Genomic DNA, 21,247 nt, shown 5'->3' on the forward strand with positions numbered 1-21,247 from the left:
CAACCATTTGAACGGAGGCCAATTTGGCCTATTCCGCATGGATCTATACTTCGCCTTCATCGCAACAATGAATAACAGCGAGGCTGTTATGCAACATTAAATCCCAATAATCAATCAGCTCCTGTTTGTTGTTATGTTGTAACACTATCAATTCCCACGGCAACGTTTCCTCTCATAATATAGTAAACAATTGACTAGGTTCATCTCCCTCCCCCATCCTGCGCACTGATACCTGCGTCCTCCATAGCAGAGAACACGGAGCCCCGCCTCGCACGTCTCTCACGCACTAGTTACGTCTGACCGTAAAAAATAGAAACTTCCAAGATGGCTGAGTCCGTGGACTCCATGCATTTCGCAGCAAATAGCAAAACAAATTCCCCTAAACCCTTGATACCTAAACGGCCGCCCGAGAGCAGGCCACAGTCTTCCAGTGATATTTACTCACCACCCTCAAAGAAAGTCCGAATCGAGGAGAAGAGCTTGAAACACAAGAAACTAAACGGAGATGTCTGCGCAGGGGAAAAACACAACGGGAAGCAGAGTTATGGAAGCCCAGCGAAATGGAGTTTCGGCCCGGCCAAGGCGAGCAACTCCAGCGCGCCAGCTCCCGCTCGAAAAATATTCAAGATCAGCAACTTCCTTGCATCGCCCCATAAAGTAAAAAAGGCAAAAGATAAACGGCATAAAGATAAGGACAAAACCTTACAAACGCAGAGTTCCCCTATCGCTATGGAGAAAGTGAGCCCTGCTAGTTGCCATACAAAGACGGAGAACGGTGACGTGCAAGTGTTTAAAAAAGGTAGGGGAATACGAAAATAATCATTTAAACATTATCACCAGCTGCATTACAATGTTATTAGTGAGGTAGTTGGAAACAAAATTTAACATTAATAAAGTTAGTTAATATATCGCTTGAAAGCTTGATATAGCCCAATGTTGTTAGGCCCAGTAGCACACGTGGGGGTGTTTGGGCTTCAGTTAACGGTAGTTTGCCATTGATTACATTGCAATTTACTGTCGTTCTCTCTCTCTCTCAGAACATCGCGTTAAAGACAACGAAAGAGACAAGAAAAAAGAGAAGGATAAGGAGTTAAATCATAATTTACCTGTGAATGACATTGGCAGTGAGAATGGAGAAGTGCTTTCACAGCAGAAAGGTATGGATAACATGCAAACTTCCAATGTATTTATTTTATGTATATCAATCATGTAGATATTTTGCATAGTAATAGCATAGTCATTCCCATAGTAACAAGGCGTTGCATTAATGTGAAACATACTATACCTATTCTGTTCTCAGAGCCTGTTGAGTCAAAGGAGATACTTCAACCCACGTCAGAAGAAGAGATGCTGCTTAAGAAACTGAAGAAGAAGAAGAAAAAGAAACACAAAGATGGTGAACGAGAGAAGACCAGGCACAGTCGCCCTAAAATGTACCACCGGTCGAGTCAGACGGTTTGTGCCGGTGTCTCTCTGGAATTACCAGACTTCCTAACCAAGATCAACGGAAACAGCAGCAATAGCTTACGGCACAACACCGCCGCCCCACACCAAGAGCACCTCCTGGACTCTGCCCTGGCTCCCACTGCCGCCATGGCGCAGGAGAGGCTGGGCTTCAGCCCTCCTCTTCAGTGTGCCCCATCATCATCACCGGTCCTGGAAGGCTTGGAGTTTGCCCGTCTGATCCACGTGGAGCAGCAGGCGAACGGAGGGGCGTCGGTGGCACACACCTACACAGAGCACCTGGCCCACCTCTCCCCGGCCGAGATGCAGCGCTTTGCGCAGGAGTTTGTCACGCTGTCCTTCAGCGAGGACCAGGACCAGGCGGCGCACTTTGTCATGGGAATCATTCACGGAGCAGCATCCTACCTCCCAGACTTCCTGGATTACTTCTCCTACAATTTCCCCAACTCGCCGGTGAAGATGGAGGTCCTCGGCAAGAAGGACATCGAGACCACCACCATGGCAAACTTCTGCTCTCAGGTGAGTGTGTTTGTTGTTGTTGTTGTGGTTTGGGTTGGGAGCTTTGCTGTCTACAGGAGGACCTGAAAGCACCTATGTCAAGAATTTCCATCACAGTAACAATCTCAAAGGGCTTCCGGGCAACCCCTTTACACCCCCAAACAATCCTGGCGTTAGGAAAAACTACCAGAATGCAAGGGAGGAAACCATGAGAAGAGGCATCCCTCCTTCTCGGGAAGGTCGTGAGCACAGGAGGTGCCAGAAGGGCTGAACTATTGTAAACAACATAGAGCAGCCAGGTCACAGACAAGAACATGCAGCTACGACCACCACAGGGGACTTCATCAGCACAGCACAGCCCTAGAACTGAGCTAATGGAGACCAGGAGAAGCAGCACCACAGTGAGATGTGATGATGAAGAGCACAGGGAGCCTGTGGGGAGCCAATATCCGTCAGGAGCAGCAGTTGGCTATAGCTGGCATACAGGTTGCTGAAGTCTTGAACAAGGAGGGGAGGGTCACTGCAAGGGGCCAAACCAGATGGTAAAGAAACATACTTCTTAAGTCAACCTGACTGATTACAGCGGGACAGCATGATTGACAAGGCGCTCCATAAGGGAGCACTCGTGTCCTATAGATTTATTTTAAACTTTTGGGATTGATAAGAGGTCCCGAGTCGTTAACAACAAAACATTATCACCAACACTGATATGCATCCATCCCCGCTTACAGATATAGCACTGCTATAACTCTGGGCCAGACTTTCATCCCAAGGATGAAACACACATTCTTTTTTTTTACCTTGTTAACTAATTTCCTTCCAAACATACTGTTTCGATCTGACAAAGTCTGTGATGGTGTGCATACCATTAGAAACACTAATACAGTTAATGACATCATTGGGACGTCCTCCAAATAATCCCACCAAATACAAATCCTGACTTGAATCAACACATCTGGCTCCTTGGTCCCTACATGGAAATTTGTCACGTTAAAAAATAAACAATGCCGCTTGTGCATGGTGTGGGCTGGTATCTTAACGTTTACCAAAGAATGGTTCAGCATTAACCATATGTGTCGTGCTAATGCTTATGGTGACAACAACCATGCTCTACGGAAACAATGATGAAAATAACAAGATGTCAACTTTTGAAACTTTCATGACAGAGAATTTCTATTCCGATAGTAAGGCTAATATATGTGGATAGAAAGTGGTACAAATGGAGGACTCGCAAGTGATTATTTATTTACACAATCATTTAATTACACTTAGGAACCATCCACATATAATAAACACACTTTCTAAAAAAGGCAAAGAATAAAATGCAGACTGAGCGTTCTGTGGCGGTGGCCACTAGTAGAGTGCAAAGAGATGTCGAGGTCCACAGAATGAATGTCTTTCTGACTGGGTCACTGTGCCGTCCCGCTTCAGCTGTCTCTTGTCTTCCCGTGGGGCAGGTGAAGCGGACCTACTCCCAGGGAACGTACCGCGCAGGGGCCATGCGCCAGGTCAGCCTCGTGGGGGCTGTGGATGAGGAGGTTGGGGATTACTTCCCAGAGTTCATCAGCATGCTGGCGGACTCCCCCTTCTTGGAGGTTTGTGCTCTATTCCCGACAGAGTACGGGATGCGCCCACACTGATAGCAGCTGCTAGTGTTGTGCTGAAAAAGGCCGCTGGCGGGGAGCCTTCCAGATGCAGACATCCAAGAATAAACACTAACAGCAAACCATTAATTTTTGAAAACTTTTGTAGGACAAATGCATTACCAGCTTTAGGTATGAATTACGTGCTGGTAATGAGATATTTGTAACCCTTCCCATAATTAATACACCTGAGTAAACCACATGTTGTAGGCTACATTAGGGAGCAAAACATGTCTGCAAACATGTCGTCGCTGATTTGGTTATTCACTGTCACCGAGAACGACAGCATGATGGTTATTAGCAACCCATGTTCAGCTAGGGTTCAAAGAGGAGGGAAAAAGTACAAATTTTTACCAGGGATGTAAGAAATACCACAAAACATTCGCCCAATGTACACATTGTAGGCCAGTTGAACCTGCATAATGCATAGTATGTGCATTATACCCACACCAGCGCTCCCCTCGCCATACGGTGGTTCACTTGCTTTTCCGAGTTATAGAGCTAGTGCGATACATCCCTATACAGCGATTTGAATGTTATACCCATTGGGGAACAAAATATGGCTCTGTAGGGAAGCGCTCCTGCCAGACAGCTTTTCTTAAAAGGCCGGTCTCATCGGCAGATGTGCAATGCTAGGAACTTCGGACTTATACTGTTGATCGCACCTAAAGTTCCCAGCAGCAGATCGCTGTTAATGGGAACTTGAATATCTGTTGATCTATCTTTCTAACAATATGCAACTGCATGAATTTATTTTTGGACCTTTTAATTGTGTATCATGTGTCACACTTGCTTTACAAGTACTCGTTTAATTGAGTACACGTTTGCACCCTCAGTTGAACATGATGTTGTAAGTGCTTTGCATTGTCAACTGCAACAGGTTGTTTATCATTATAAGTGCTTCTGTTGGTTGCTCACAAACCACAGGTTATTAACTTGTCGGTATTGGCCATGAGAAGCAGTTAATTACCAGTTATTGGTCTCGGTAGAAACAAATCCATATTGTGGATCCCTACTTATAAGAGATGATGGTTTATGTACTACTTTCAACTATACTCTTAACACTGTCTTATACTGTTCTCAAAACTACACTAAGGGTTACTGTACTGTAATATTGTACTTGGTAGGTAATTGTATAGGTACTGCATCAGACATGTCAAGTTTCCATGGATGTGTGAATATGTGGTGTTATGTATATGAACTGTGGCTTGTTGTTGACGTTTCTGCAGAGGACACTGCCCTGGGGCACCTTCTCAAGCCTCCGTCTCCAGAGCCCCACGGAGAGTGACGACGGGCCCATCATGTGGGTCCGACCTGGAGAACAAATGATCCCAATGGCAGACATGCCGAAGTCCCCCTTCAAAAGGAAAAGGTGGGCAATTAACGGTTTGACAAGCTGTCAAACCGGTCTTTGAATAAGTTATGAATAGAGTTGAGGTTATTTGTGCTCAGCTGCTTTCCTGTAGGATGTCATCAAAGCCATGATAGGATAAATAATACAATTGATCTCATCTTGTGTCATTCTTGTACATTCTTGAACATTCCTGGCTTTCCTCTGAACATGTGTAGCAGATCCACCAATGAGATAAAGAACCTGCAGTACCTGCCGCGGGCCAGCGAGCCTAGGGAAATGCTTTTTGAGGACCGGACCAGAGCCCACGCCGACCACATCGGCCAGGGCTTCGAACGACAGACCACAGCCGCCGTGGGCGTCTTAAAGGCTGTCCGCTGTGGAGAGGGGTAAGTGCCTGATGCCTTTCCCAAAGTGAACACCTGTGTTTATCTGGATCATTTTTGTGGCAGGGATCTTTTGAGTCTTACCCATGTTGGTTTTTCATACAGCGGTGATGGGCCGGCCCGGATCACCAAAGATGTGGTGTGTTTCCATGCCGGAGATTTCCCTGATGTGGTCATGAGGCTACAGCTCGACCTCCATGAACCGCCGCTGTCCCAGGTAGGCCTCACAGCTCAACCTGGTAGCATCTCATTTGCCACACTAACCGCAGGGTACACCTCAAGGTGCCTTATTGCAACAGATGTCCGTTGAGCTCCCCCTCCTCCCAGCGGTTAATGTCCCGGTGTTGTTAGTCGCCTACAATGTGGTGAAATGAGTTTCCTGTGCTACTCTCATCCCCCTTCCACAGTGTGTGCAGTGGATCGACGATGCCAAGCTGAACCAGCTGAGGAGGGAGGGGATACGCTACGCTCGCATCCAGCTCTACCACGACGACATCTACTTCATACCCAGGGGAGTGGTCCACCAGTTCAAAACGGTGTCGGCCGTCTGCAGCCTAGCCTGGCACATCCGCCTCCGGCAGTATCACCAAGAGGAAGAGGAGGAGAAGGGGGAGGATGAGACGCTCACACCGACACGGTCGCCGCTTCGGCTCGATGAGGAAGAGGACGACGAAGATGATGACGGCGAGGAGGGCGACGACGACGACGATGAGAGCGATAGGACAAAGGACTCTCACGCTCGTTCGAAGATGTCACCAGACTTTGGTGACAGAAGAAGAGAGGGCTGGAGAGACCCCTCTCTGCAAGGACACACGGGGGTCTACAAGGAGGAAGAGGTGGAGACGGAGAGGAAGCCACCAGCAGACGACTGCTCGCCCACGCCCAGTCTAGACCTCATCAAGAAGGAGAGGGAGGATGGTCTGCTTGCAGAGAGCCTAATGGAGGTTACACCCAAAAAGGAGAACGGGGAGGGGATGGGGGGAGGCCAGGGAGAGGCAGAGGCCAGGGGTGCAGCCACTCGGACACTATATAAAGGGGAAGGAGAGGCTGGTGCTCCCTGGACGCTACAGCACATCAAAAAAGAGCAAGATGTGACAGAGGACAGGCCGCAGAAGCCTACTCTCAAAGAGGACAGGCCGCAGAAGCCTACTCTCAAAGAGGAGAGGCAGCAGAAGCCTACTGTCAAAGAGGACAGGCCGCAGAAGCCTACTCTCAAAGAGGAGAGGCAGCAGAAGCCTACTCTTAAAGAGGAGAGGCCGCAGAAGCCTACTCTCAAAGAGGAGAGGCCGCAGAAGCCTACTCTCAAAGAGGAGAGGCCGCAGAAGCCTACTCTCAAAGAGGAGAGGCCGCAGAAGCCTACTTTGGCAGAGGACAGGCAACAAAAGCCTACTCACACAGAGGAGAGGCCGCAGAAGCCTACTCACACAGAGGAGAGGCCGCAGAAGCCTACTCACACAGAGGAGAGGCAGCAGAAGCCTACTCTGGCAGAGGACAGGCAGCAGAAGCCTACTTTCACAGAAGAGAGGCAGCAGAAGCCTACTCTGGCAGAGGAGAGGCTGCTACAAAGCCCGGGTGCGAGAGAGAAAGCTGGAGAGGATTGTACAGGCATTTGCGTACCATCAACACCAGTCAGAAAGGATAAGGAAAAGGTAAGGGCCAAAGATAAAGAGGAGAGAGAGAAGGGGAAAGACAGGGAGAAGAAGGAAAAAGAGAGAGGGAAAGAGAAGGAGCGGGATAAGAAAGACAGGCCCAAGGACCGGGAGAGAGAGAAGGAGAGGGTCAGAGAGAGGGAGAAAACCAAGCCTGTGGGTGTGACGTTGACACACCCATTGATCCAAGTCAAGAAGAAGGAGGAGGACGGGACGCGAGAGGGCAGTGGTCACTCGGCGCTCCCCTTTCAGAAGGAGGACAGGGGGTCCAAAGAGCCTGAGTCGGCCTCCAAAGCGCCGTCTCAGGTCAAGAGAGACAAGGAGCATGACAAAGAGCGGCCCAGCGCTCCGCCTCAAACCAGGCCGGAGAGGGAGGACTCTAAAGAGGGCAGCTTGCATCGACACAAGCCCTGCCATGGGAAGAAGGAGAAGAGCAGCCACAGGGAAGGGAAGGACAGCCAAGCCCGGAGCAAGACGGCCAGAGAGGACGGAAAGCCAGGCCCCCTCAAACAAAGTCACGTCAAGAAGGAGGGAAAGAAGGACAAGGAAATCAACAACAAGGAAGAGCGAAAGAAGACTAACGCCGCTCAGGGTTTTGCTCCGCCGCCCGAGCACAAACCCACACCACGAACACTCATCACCTTTGACCTCTTCAAACCTATGGACGCTCACCAAACGCTGCCTGTGTCCTACACAGACACGCGAGTCAAGAGTCACCATCACGGTGAATCGCGAGGCACGTCCGGCTCCAGGTTCGGAGCGGACGGTCGGACATTAACGCCCTCAAAAGTACCCAAAGCTAAGGACCCAAAGCAGGCGAAATCCACGCCGAACTCTGAGTCCCAGCTGTTGTTAAAACAGCCCCTTAAACCACACACCCCCCAAACCCAGAAGGACTTTTTAATATGAATGTCTCAGCGTCTGGTTGTCTTTCTACTGTACAACTTCGCCAAGGCGGTGTGGAAGTGTCATTCTTTTTAGTTTTTTTTAACCGCACCCTTCCTTCATATATGAACACGTTCTAAAATCTGTTTGGCCAAAGGACACATTCCATTGGATAGCTCACACCAACGCAGTCACTATGGTGATCTGAACAGAGGAGGTACTTTAAACGGGTGCTGAAGCAAGAATGTAAGTTAAATAGCAACATTTTCTGTTGGTTGGCGAATGTATGTAGGCTTTTTTAATCAGTGACCCATCAACTGTTAGGTACTCAACCAGACCGTCTGGAAACATCTGGTCTTTCTCTTCTGCTATAGGACAACCCCAATGTTTGAAACACTTCATGCCCCTGATAGGGATTTTTTTTTTTTTACATATTGCTGTAGTCTTACCAGTTTTTAGTTTAAACACTTTGAAATGTTTTCTGACTGGATTCACTGACTCACAGGGCTGTAAATACTACTGTACAGTATAGATGTATTAGCATTAAGGTGAGAAAATGTATACAGATATTGCATATATTTTTTGTAAGATGAGTTTTATTTTCCATAGAACTTATTTATATCATTTACTGTCAGTTTTTATTTGAAACCAATGTATGTGAGAATTTTGTAAATACATTTTATTTCCTAAGGTAAGACTTGGTAGTGTGATTTATACTCCAAAACTCTCAATAAATGGTTCAGAATATTTTGTGTGCCTTCTTTGTATTAAGACAAGTGTTAAATCATAGAAGGACCATGGTATGTCCAAGACGAAGGAAGAATTGAGAGCCTAATGCCGGCTTTTCCGACAACGCTTCTCAATGCTACAATCAGTCTGTTTTTAAATTGCCGTTAGGGGTAGGAACGTTATTTTGTTTTGGCCAGTGTGATGATTCCAAATTCTGAGTATCTCAGGTTGCCAGATATGAAATAAAGCGGCACCGTTTGTGCAGCCATTGGACGTAAAACAAACTAAATGTATCCAGATATACTAGATTTGACACGAGCAAAAAAGCATCGCTCGGTTAAGGCCTGGTAAAAACCGGTCGATCGAGATCTGGAGCTGCAATTGAAAGATGGAGAAATCTTAGAGCCCAGAAGCCTTTCAAGACCGATGCAGCATGAACTGGTTTATAATATGCAAACAATAAATTGTAAGTGTATCAACTCATCTTAGAATGTAGGACTCGTCGCTCATCATTGTCGAAATATAATTGCGCTCGTACCAAATTATGTTGCAGTCGTGTAGGTTCAGTGTAATTCAACCTGGCAACCTGCTTGAGTCTGAGCAGGAGGGGGGCGGAGGCAACTCTTCAATATGATGAATTTGGACTGCAGTACCCATTTTGGGCGTTCGATGTCAATGTTACATCTACCATTAATAATATATGCAGAATTCTGAGGAAAGGCAATATTCCAATGATGTATGTTAAGTTCTTGTTTCCTCCATGTGACGTTTCAGTCCCGTTTGGTGTATACTAAAACGAGTCTAGCTGTAGTTCGAAGAATAGTTTGCCTCCCGGAATACATAAGATGCATACATCGATTTGTCGACACAATAATCAAGTCAATTGTTTTAAACAGTGTGTATTTGGTAAAGCACGTAAAAAATGGTATGTAGTGTACCAGTTCTCAGATATGTGAAGTGCACCACATAACATGAACTGACTTTTACGAAAATGGTTTGATATTAACTCTTTGTAACAATGTATGAATAAAAATAGTTGTGTAGCAGTGTAACAAAGTTTCCCTTCAAGCATATCTTTAGTAGTTAAAAACAAAACAAAAAACACCCCTCCAATCTTCATCCTCGATTTGTCCTGGAGGAAGTGAAATACGACCCTAGTAGTCCATTCCTCATTCCCTTCTGTAGTGGAACACGCTGTGACCCAGTTCTACTAACGCCCCAACCAACAGGGTCCAGAGAGGTATGCACACCACGCTCAGCCACATGTCCGTGAGCTTCTCCAGGCGGGAACACAGCGCCAAGCAGAAGCCAAGTTTCAGCAGCAGTGCTATGAGGTACCACATTGTGCGCGGCAGGTTCTGATGTCCATCTCGCGGGTTCAACGCTTGTTTACAGCGACCTGCCATCCTCGCGACCAGCATGAGGATGAGAATCGCGTCAAAGGTCCAAATGGGAAGGAATATAAGAAACCAGTTCCAGTCGACATTAGAGTCCAGCTTGAGAACCAGCATGATGAGGAAGACGAGGGCAAAAAACCAACTCAGCAGCACCCGCTGGACCAGGGACATTTTCATCTACGGCGGGCCGTCTGTGTTCAATAGGCCAAGCAAGGAAACCTGTTTTGAAATGGTGCAATTAATCACATTTGAATTGCAGGGCAAAAATATTGTTAATGCCAATCTCAACGTCCCCACGACACATACAACACGTTTATTTGACAATATGGACTAATGCAGAAAAAATATAAACTAAACAAATGCAGATATTGCATGCATATCAAGGCCCACGTACATGACACTCAAAAGACACACACACACACACACACTCAAAAAGACAATAGTTTAAATTAAAGTTTGCAATAACGAACACGGCATTTACGGACGCTACTACGCTAAAACGTTTAAAACCAATCAGGTACGTTAAAAACAGTCGGGTTTCCAGGCTGATGATGATGCCATGCTGTCAACCTTGTTCAGTTGCTGTGACGTCACTGATATCAACGTCAAGGAAATCGGAGCTCTGAAATTACCTATACCGGTTTCTACGTTTAACAACGTAACATAGTGTTCTGAATTGTACTAAACGCAGTGTTAGTAAGATAATATACTCAAGAGTAACTATCTATAATAGCACTTGAGTTGGCTTTGTATATGACCACAAACGAGTAAACGATACGAGTAAAAGTTTGAATATGTGTTATCCTACCACGTCAAGTGACTCTCAAATAGGTCATACGAAAGCATACAGTCTGAATGATCCACTGTACCCCACCTGCTGACTTTCAGTGCGTTAAAGCAAAATGTGCTGGCGGTACCAACCAATACATACATGGGTACCAACTAGAGCAGGAAGGCAGGGAAGATCACGAACGCGTTGGAGAAGTTGAAATGCAACTGCGAAGTAACATGTTCCGGCGGTATTTTCAAAGTTAAAGCATAGGTCCTCGTCTTCTTTTATTGGTAGTCTAGCCATTTTATTGGTAGTCTAGCCAACGCGCAATTGCTGCCACCTACTTTTTATTCAGAGAATAATTAAATCTGTGCAAAACTAAAAACATTCCTTCAAAGCATAGAATAAAAAGTAAACATTTCACATATTTTCGAAAAAAGACCAGCAAGGATGATTTAATGTACATTTTAATGTACTGTACTAGTATAACAAATGTATAGAAATAACAATCTTGGATAAAACATCCGAGATATCACAGACTATCAAAAAAAGTACAAAACCTTTGAGGTAAAACATCATTGCAAAAAGCTTAGGTTAACAGCCTTTATCAAAATGGTTATTCATATTAATTTAAAAACTTACTTCACAACATCTAGTCATTCTAAAAATAACACAAAAGATTTTTATTTACAAGTTACCGGTGCCACAAAATACAGTGTTTGAGACAACAATCAAATGTGTAAACAATAAACAATCATTCCTCAATTGTCTATTATAGAATGCCAGATTAAGAGATGTCTTCAAATGTATTATGCTTACAGCAATAACTTTTGCGTTATTAAAGTTCAAACCAGTCAACATTTGTGTCAGACACAAATAAGCTAAGAGCACACAAACCTCTCAGCATTTCTAAGCAAAATGAAAAAATGCTTGCAAATTTCAAGTTAGCAAAATGGTCAATAAAATCCTACAAGGCAGATCAGATCAAAAGAACATAGCTTTTACTTCCATATAAAACTCAGATAAGAAGAGCAGCGCCCTTGGCCAGGAAATCTGCTTACACAATGGAATATTTTCTTAAAGCAGTCAAAAAAATGTATACCCATTTCCAAATGACCAAATTCCAAACCCCAATATCAAGTCAGGACTAAATGTGGGAGGGATGCGATTTGATCAAGGGACAATTTGGATGACACCCCATGGAAGTCATCCGTGTTGTTGGTCATCCGGGACTATTATGCCGGCCCCCTGTCGGTGTCTCTCAGGGTCATCCGAGAGGGTTGTTTCTCCGTACCCTGTTCCCCCCTGCTCCCATCATGTCTAGACGGTGCTCTGTCTGTCCTGACCGTACCCCTCTGACTCTGGTCCCTTGGGCGTGAAATCGATGAAGATGCCTTCTGAGGTGGTGGAGTCCTCGGACTCCACCGCTCCGCCGATGACGGTCTCAGGGCTGGACGTGCCGCTGGTGGGGCTGGAGGAGGCGGCCCTGCGGAGGTCACTGAGCGTGGTGGTGACCGGGGTGCCGTGGAGGAGCCCTGCCGAGCGGAGCGGATGGATGCAGGAGGACGGGTGGCAGAGGGACAGCTCCACGGCGCTGGAGCCGCCGTGCAGAAGCCCTGTGGGGGTCGTCACACAGTGGGAGAACTGAGTGCACTGGGAACTTTGAAGTCATTCAGGTTCAGAGTGCTTTACTAATCCGGAGGGAAATTGTGAGGGAAGTTTGATGTGAATACAAGCATCTAAAAGTTGATAACGTTTTCGCACAGTACACTGAGATTACTATGGCGTACTTGTTTGATTAAAAGGAAAAATCCAATACATCTCACAAATCTCAAGGTGAACGATCGGGGAAATCCTGAATAATGGCACATAGAGTCATATTGATATTGCTTTAGTGCTGTAAGTCTTTTGCCATTGCAACGTCTGACCCCTACCGTTATACTGAGATCCCACAGACAGCCTGTTGGTGGACATGTTGGACCCAGCCGCTATGCTGCCGTAGGCTGCCCCTTGTTCCTCCAGGCAGGATGTGATCTCACAGGCAGAATGTCGCCGAATGCCGCCGCTGCCAACAGAACCAGCATCTGGGTCGTACTCAGCCACCGGAGTGAGCAGAAGGGGAATGTTGTAGCTCTTTGATCTCACAACTGGATTTTTCGACAGTTGATCCACTGGTTTGGGCCAGGACCATTGAAGGCGTTTCTCTGTAGTAAACAATCACCGCAAGACAGGGGGGGGGAATGATTGAAGGGCCAGTAGAGGTTCTCATCCCCCCCGAGTTCCTGAGTCCCTTGATTCACAAAATATCCAGTGGCAAGAGTGGAAGAGCTAGCTCTGGTGTGCTGGCCCTTCCCAAACAGGTGCTTGTGCCAACATGGGCCCCAAGTCATCTCCTGGTCTCTCGCCTGGTCTCTCATTGGATAGTTTCATTCCTCACCTCTCCACTGTGATAGCCAGTGTGGGGTGTGCACACAGGCTGCTATACACCCAAAGCTGTGGCACATACTGGTATAGGATGAGGTGTGATATCCCCAACACTTTCTATGCATGTTGGGTGTCTTGTAAAAGCACAATATATTTTTTCTATTAATTATTCTATTAATTTCCTTTTTTCCCTTCCTCACTGACCTAATTCACTAATTCATTTCTCAACGGAGAACAAAAGATGAGATTGCCTTCTGAGATATAGATCTGTTCATCAAAACCTGCAGTGATAGTTGTTGCCAATAGGTGTCTCCAACCTCGGCCTCTCCCACTCACCCAGAACACAGCACTGGGCCTCGCTCCCATCCCCAGAGTAGAGTCCGTGGGTACCCAGGTAAGGAGACACTACCTTCTGCACTAGAGACTCCAGCCTCATGTAGTCCTCACTGGCAACCCGTTGCTCATGCACCCCCTGCGGGTGGATCAGAGAGAGCACAGTGATGTACAGTACCTGTGTGCGTGCGTTAGGCCATGGTCCGACGCTAGGTCATCCCAGTCAGTCATGGTGATCCTGGTAGATGTTGGGGTGGAGCTATGATCGATATGAAGATGATTACCAATGGACCAAGGGTGGCTACCTGCAGAATGAGCAGCATCTGTGTGATGGAGGGCGGGACACGCGCCCGCGGCCGGGACAGCGCGTCGTCCAGCTTCACACTGAGGACGATGGTGTTGCGGAACTGGAGCAGGGCCAGCTGTCTCACGGAAGGCTCCTTACCCTGGATACAGATGGATAGATGGACGGAAAACAGAACACATGGACAGACAACAGAACACATGGACAGACAACAGAATACAAGAAAAAACAACAGAAGGCATGGTCAGACATCTGAGTACAAGAAGAAATAACAGTACACATGGATAGGCAACATAACACACGGACAGACAATAGAACACACGGACATGCAACAGAACACACAGATAGACAACACAACTGTCTAGATCCGTCCATAACAAGAGACTGATGCAGAGTGAAACCTCCTTGGATGAACTCGGGAAAGGTTGAGGGAGGTGAACACGACAGGGAGGTGAGGGGGGAGTTGAATGCGATAGAGATTTGAGAGAGGGAGGTGATCACAACAGGGGGATGAGTGGGGTGAAGACTATGGGGGAGGGAGGGAGGGAGGGGAGGAGGAAGGTGTTTCTACCTGCACTGGGTGGAAGATGGCCTGCAGCATTGACAGAACATCACAGAAGAAGAAGTCCCACGTCTCGGCCAGGGAGTCCAGTAACTTTTGACCTGAACCAATTAAATGCAAAATATTAATACAAAGAAAATGCAGCGTGTTGAAGGTTTTGTTTACTTAAATTATTTCTTTCTGCTCGATATACCTTCATAGAACCTTATCTTGTCCCGAAGAATTACCATACCCTTTGTAAGGAGTTGATTCTGTAAGGCACAGAGGATAGAAATTATTTAATTAAAACTTCAGAGAAATTACATTATAGTCTTCTGGCTGGGTTTATTAGGTTAATGTTGCCGTATAGTGTGCATACTTAAAGTGCACATGGCAATATATATATATATGCCAACTTCAATAATTCTTCACTTCATAGTAAATGAAGAGCAAGAGGTTTAGTGCAGAGAAAAGCATTTTACCGTTCTTTACAGTGTTCCATTGCAACTGAGTGGATGCCAAATAATACCCTCATTGTTTATACTTATAGTAACAATCAATGTAGAGATGGTGTTAAAGGTTCTTACGTGGAGGTACTCAGTGAAAAAGGAGCCCAGCTCTGTCTTCAGCAGATGCCTGAGAGGAGGAATCAGAGAGAACGGCCTCACTAAGTGACTTCATGACATGACGGCTCTTTGTTAGAGGAGCCGCACTGCAACACTTATGGAGAATGAAGAATAGCAGGCATCTTAGAAAGGACAAGCTTCAACTAACAGCTATTCTAGTCAAACATGTATGGGATATCTCATTGGCTGTGCCCATGTCCCAAGAGAGAAAAACAAAAACACTTCAAAGGGATTTCAGAGGGTGTGTCTACATTATCCTGTGTGGGACAAGCACATGATTCAATATTTCCCTAACCATACATCACACACGAAAACAAGTTCCTGCAACAAAAATATTATTATAAATATATTGTGTGTGTGTGTGTGTGTGTGTGTGTGTGTGTGTGTGTGTGTGTGTGTGTGTGTGTGTGTGTGTGCGCGAAGGCTTGTGTGTGTGTGTCTTACCGGACACCTTCGTTAAGGATGTAGAGGTCATTATCCGCCAGACCTTTCTTCTGGAAGACTGCTATGACCGCATTGTGAATACTATGTTGGAAACAAGAGAAGAAAACACATATATATATACCGACGATGTATACTAGATACATGTGGGTTGGTTCTTATGAATGCTCCGTGTTATCTACCCGTTCATACTGAAAGTGAACGGATAACTCGGCTATGTCTTGTCAGGTAAGGACTGTTGCTTGTTAGTCTCTGCAGAGTGTTTACCTGTTCCAGGTGGCATTGGCTCCCCCCTTCTTCTGCTTGTCTCCTCCTCTCTCCTCCGAAACACACTTGTCACTCTTCCCCAGCTCACTCAGACTGGGCGAGCTCATTAACTTCAACCTGTGCAGAGTCCTCATGGCCGAAAGAGGAAGAGAGAGCGAGAGAGCGAGAATATATATAAACACAAAAATATATATAAATATACAAGTGTTGGGCCAGAGTGAAGGAGGTCAGGTTAGATGGCAGCTGACACAGAAGAGAAACCCAAGACCATAGCCAGAGGGAAAGAAGAGAACAAAGGCATCGTGGGGCTGTCTGTGTGTGTGTGTGTTTCCAAAAAAGGGAGGAAGAGTAAGAAAGCATAGGAGAGAGTGTGAGAGAGTGTGAGAGTGTTAGAGAAAGAGAGAGAGAGAGAGAGAGAGAGAGAGAGAGAGAGGTACAGAAGTAGGACAGGGATTCATGGTATAGGAGAGGGACCCAGTGCTGAAAGAGTGATGGGCGGAGCCAAGCCCAGCGTTGGACCTTAGTGTCCCCTACCGGCCCTCAGAAGAAGGCCGAACAATAGGCAATAACAACAGAGCAAACAATATCCAGTGATGCCGCATTCACTTCCTCCCCCGCCCTGCCCCCCCCCTCCCCTCCACCTCTCCCCCTCTTAATACAATAAGGCCATTGACAGGGGAGAATGTCAACATGCAGCACAGATGTGAGAGGAGGGGAGGGGTGGGAGGACGGATGCGGGCCTGCGTTGGGCTGGTCACATGCACAGAGCTAGGCTAAATGAGCAGGAAGTCAGCTGGCTCTTTAACAACACACAGGGACAGGAAAGCAGGAGACACACTGTGCAAGCCCTTCCTGCTTCACTACTGCTCACCACCGCAGCCACAAACACACTGTCCAACCAAAGACATTCCGTTTTCCACATGAATGAGTTCATTCATTCATCCACTTTTAATTTTTCCCCGGCAAACACGACTCACTGAATCCTCCGTCTGTGTTGCTTCTACTACAGTTTGGAACAATAAGTGAGGCTAATATAAAGTAGATTATGATATAATGTGGGCGGATGTAGAAATCGATGTGCGTGAGAGGGGTCAGGAGAACAAAAATACATTTCTGAGCATTGATCAAATATAAAGTGTTCTGTCCCAAAGGAGACAGAACACCATGTCTGCCAATACACAATAAACAATGGACTAATTAAGCACCCACACATGCAAGCCAGCCATTCACAAACCCTCTGTGGACACCAATTAGGCCCAGTGTAAAAATGTGAATGCATTTTTTTTGCCATGCTAATATCTATCTATAATGTATAATATTGAGTGTTTTTGGTTGATAATAAGCAATTTATATATTGCCCAGACACATAGAACAACAAGAAATACCCTAATACAATTGCGTTACGAATGAATAGTCCCTTCTAATCTCCAGTTGGCTTTGTTTAAAATGTTAATCATCGGGGCTAATCCTTACCTCCTGATAGGATGATAGCTGTTGTCCATGTCAGGGCTTGAGGGCGGGCCAGAGAAGGTTGTGAAATTGAGTGACAGGGGTCGGGGGGAGGGGCGCGAGCCATTCCTCCGACGTAGTCCATCTAGCATCTGTCAAATAAGGAATAGAATTATAAAATTAAGAATAGAGAAGTTCTGCCCTGATCAACACATTGGGTGTGGACATATAACTGCATGTTACACAGAGGCCCTATTAAATGAATGGGTATAGATTATATTTTGTGGTTTGTTCTCTCAATGTATGTATTGCGAAAATATATGAAATATGAAAATAATATTAAAATGAGGTTTATGTGATTTGTATAGCATAAAGCTTTTTTTGATTGCTTAAGCAAACAAAAAATAGGCCCTACCCTTTCTGACCTGTCTTTCATCAACTGTTATTTCGACATTAGGGAAGTATTGTTTTTCCCTGTGGCACAATCAGTATTAAGGTTTCTTTTCAGCACAGTACTGATGACATGTTACAACAGAGAAAAACTGAAAAAGAGTGGGGGTAGTCTAACTGTAAAAGCCACGTAGCCTGATGAAATGCTGTGTGATATCGTTTAACCATAACGGCGTAGAAAGGCACCATCAGCTGGCCACTGACTAGAACGACCGTCTGGCTTGGGTTTCCACCCTTTTCCAGACAAAAGACCAAAACATCGGCCAATCATAAAAAGTTATTTACATCCTGGTTGCAAAGGCAGAAGTAAGATCACACTTCCTTTCTGGAAACTAAAGACCAGTAGTAGAAAATAACATCTGTTTATCTCCCCCTCATGTACACACACCCATGCGCGGCCCGATAAACACACACGCGCGCGCGCGAGGTCGGTCCGTGCGTGTGTGTGTGTGTGTGTAAGTGAAAGGGGGCGAGACGGATAAACAGAGAGCGAAATACAGTCTGCCAGTCATGCTACGCACAATTTGCCTTGTCCTTTCCTTTGGTGATCCACAGATCGATGGCCATACAACACGCTCATCTGCATTGTTGTGATGAAAATCAACACCCAACTGTTTTTCGCAATGCTTTGATGGGTTTCATGAGATGTGAAACAGGGTCAACAGAGGAACAGTGCATGGTGCGTAACGTAGACTCCAGCGAGGCTTGCGTACGTGGAGGTTTTCCTACATGTGTGCCCCAAGAAGAATGGCAAGATGACTATAAACACATTGGCTAATATAAAGGTGGAGTGACTAAATCAAGGCAGTTAGAGATAGCGCTACGTGGAGGTCACAAATAGATAGGAAATATTTACATTGGACACAAAGTTGCCTCATCCATATGGTCTGTACGACTAGACAATCGACTCCTTACCGTGGGTATCCTGTTTTTCCAGATGGGATCAAATGAACGTCTTTTAGTGTCGCAATTTCTTCTTGGCTACACAGAGGCTAGACTCTTCTATCGCGTCCGTAATAGTTGTCCATGTTTAATCTGGGATAATTCAGGGTTCCGTTTTGAAGGATGCGCCAGCGACCTAGACGGTTGTGTTGTAGTCATTCATGAAGCATGCACCGCATGCTCGCCCCCATGTTGTTTTGAGTACAGACGAGAACCTGCGCGGACGGCGCCGAATGCGTTTGAGTCTACGAAAACAAGTGCACGCGCATAGGGAAATTTGGCCAGAAAGGCGTTGCGAGGTGCGGTAGACGAGACCGATCATGCAACGAGACGAAAAGATCAACCTTATGTCGGATATAATTTTGTGCAATATTTGGGGAACAGAACACAAAGGAAAAAAAGGGTCTTGGTTTATATAGCGTACACGCCCTGCATAGGGCATGGATGGATGTGTCATAAGAAGATGTAAGCCTATCGATAGCTTACAGATATGTGTACATAGTACACACACATACACACACACACGCACGCACGCACGCACACACACACACACACACACACACATGTTTATATATGGTAATACATTGCAATAAGGGTACATTAATTGACCATTTATTAACACTAATGCAGATATAAGCGTTATTATATAGCATTAGGGGTTGGGGTTATTGCGTTTGTGTTAACCCCAACCCAATCACCCTAACCTCATGGCAATGCTATTATTTAATATTTTGTTATTAAATAATAATAACATAAAACACAAAATTAAATAATTTATAAACGAATACGGTAGTTAAAATGAACACCATTACCTTAGTTCAGATAAACAACATTAAGAAAACATGAAAACACCATTGGTCAATTATTACAGACCATTCGTTAACTAGTTAACTAATCGTGAGTTAATAATTATTATGGCATTCACTTATCTTAATTTATGATTAACTTATGTATCCTTATTATAAAGTACTACCATATATATATATATATATATATTAATATATATGGTATATATAATAATATATATATATAATAACATATCATAGCCATAACTGTGTATTTGCATCATATTCGAATACACACATACCTAGGCTATGATTGGCAGAAGTATTCAAATCTATTTGAATAGTTATTTTACCTTCAAGATAAGAATTCCCTATATAAAGGATTAAAACAATTTGTTAATACTGTAGGCCTAATCATGTGCCTCAGATTTAACTCAAAAGCCCCTGCAGGGGATCCCAGTTATATTCATGTTTCAAATATAAATATAAAAAATCCATAGACCCCACTATAACAGCAAGGGTGTGTTTTTTCTTTTTATAAATATGGAGTATGGGGTAGCTGTGAATAGAGTGGCGAAGTCAGGCCTCTTCCGGTAGCCCATGGGACCTATGAGATTGAAAAATGTGAATGGGTTTCAATGGAGATAAAGTAATTATTTTGGATTACACATATGTTGTTTGTGGATTTAAATGATACATTTTCATGCAAAGAAAACTAAAAAAATTCGCAAAGAAGTTTGATAATGTTAGGTTTTGTGTGAGGCCCCTTTGTGAAATACAGCTCTTCGCTGTTCTCGACGCGAATGATATCCGTCACCACTCGCACTTGGAACTCCGGCACAGACATGGCGATCTCTCTGCTCCACTTCACCACTTTTTTTTCCAAGGGGAGGATAAAAGCATCGAAAGAGGTGAAAACCGTTATAAATCGGGGCATGTGGAGAGTTTCAGTTATGCCGATGGGGAGATTGTCGGTCTTGTCCACGCCAGTCGCAGGGAGCGTGACGTCACATACGAGACGTGTAGTCTTTCTCATTGTGCTTTCTCTACAGCCTTTAACTGAACAATTGCACAATAAACGGTCAAACTTTTGACATGAAAAAAAATTGTCATTTAAATCCACAAACAACATATGTGTAATCCGGGGCGTATAAAGACTGGGACCAGAAGATAATTATTTTCTCTCCATTGAAACCCATTCATATTTTTCGATCTCATAGGTCCCATTGGCTCTACCGGAAGAGGCGTGAAAAAGAAACACAGCTCTATTTACAAAACGTGTTTTAACGTCAAATTGAATATATGCCTGACGTTACTTTTCAAAACAAAGCAGGAGTAGCCTATCCGTGAGCCACAATCCACAATAAAGTTAGTCTGACATTGGACAATGTGTTCTATCCCAAATAAATTGTTAATAGGCCCTAGACTGTAGATTGCACATAGATCAAAAACATTACATCTTATATATTTACAATACATTGTGTATTTTACAGTCATGTAAAATAAGATATTTCAGTGTTGCGGCTGTATTGAAGCGGCCCAACACTGGACTGGCTTTACCCCGTCCGGCAGAGCGGGAAGTTCGGTTTGCGGCTTATGGTTTGTAAGTGTCTTCAGCTAGGACTCACATTTCATTTAAACTAATTGACAAAGTACTTTTTAAGATCGAATTTTGGTGTAGTATTTGCTGGTCTTTCCGCGGCGTAAATCGCGTTGTATTTCATTCGATACAATTCATTATTAGAAACTATTAGCACTATTAGCACCACTCAGTATTAACGTCCTAATCCTTACATTGTAATGAGGTTTTATACAATATATTATATCACTGACAATGTCAATGTGACATGAAGTGTAACAATGTAACTGAACACTGACGCGGTGTATCGCATTAGGTGAAGACAGGAAGAA

At 45.0% G+C, this 21,247-nt stretch overlaps 3 protein-coding genes across 4 annotated transcripts; 1 reads left to right on the plus strand and 2 right to left on the minus strand.

Annotated features, from left to right (window-relative positions):
• Positions 1 to 324: 324 nt before the first annotated feature.
• Positions 325 to 8,581, plus strand: LOC307081108 (uncharacterized protein; the record flags this gene model as incomplete). The annotated part of the gene is made up of 8 exons (XM_079744150.1): positions 325 to 799; positions 1,038 to 1,157; positions 1,301 to 1,983; positions 3,420 to 3,557; positions 4,835 to 4,977; positions 5,175 to 5,345; positions 5,448 to 5,559; positions 5,750 to 8,581. 8 exons carry the CDS (start codon positions 325 to 327, stop codon positions 7,898 to 7,900), a joined length of 3,993 nt encoding a protein of 1,330 aa, XP_079600276.1. The 3' UTR covers positions 7,901 to 8,581.
• A 953-nt stretch (positions 8,582 to 9,534) lies between these two features.
• Positions 9,535 to 10,998, minus strand: tmem60 (transmembrane protein 60). Of its 2 annotated transcripts, none has more exons than XM_079742668.1 (2): positions 10,934 to 10,998; positions 9,535 to 10,221 (listed from the first exon to the last, which is right to left on the minus strand). In XM_079742668.1, exon 2 carries the CDS (start codon positions 10,177 to 10,179, stop codon positions 9,775 to 9,777), a length of 405 nt encoding a protein of 134 aa, XP_079598794.1. In that variant the 5' UTR covers positions 10,180 to 10,221; positions 10,934 to 10,998; the 3' UTR covers positions 9,535 to 9,774. The 2 variants fall into 2 exon arrangements, with proteins under 2 accessions (XP_079598794.1, XP_079598793.1); XM_079742667.1 differs by lacking the exon at positions 10,934 to 10,998 and adding an exon at positions 10,811 to 10,921.
• Positions 10,999 to 11,265: 267 nt separating this feature from the next.
• prr5a (proline rich 5a (renal)) lies at positions 11,266 to 18,771 on the minus strand. Its single transcript, XM_079743856.1, has 11 exons — positions 18,525 to 18,771; positions 17,184 to 17,311; positions 15,711 to 15,839; positions 15,447 to 15,527; positions 14,964 to 15,012; positions 14,591 to 14,648; positions 14,407 to 14,498; positions 13,837 to 13,977; positions 13,535 to 13,670; positions 12,709 to 12,978; positions 11,266 to 12,390 (listed from the first exon to the last, which is right to left on the minus strand). Exons 2-11 carry the CDS (start codon positions 17,309 to 17,311, stop codon positions 12,095 to 12,097), a joined length of 1,380 nt encoding a protein of 459 aa, XP_079599982.1. The 5' UTR covers positions 18,525 to 18,771; the 3' UTR covers positions 11,266 to 12,094.
• Positions 18,772 to 21,247: the final 2,476 nt, after the last annotated feature.

Source organism: Pollachius pollachius, assembly GCF_949987615.1.
Source record: "Pollachius pollachius genome assembly, chromosome: 9".
NCBI classification, from domain to species: domain Eukaryota; kingdom Metazoa; phylum Chordata; class Actinopteri; order Gadiformes; family Gadidae; genus Pollachius; species Pollachius pollachius.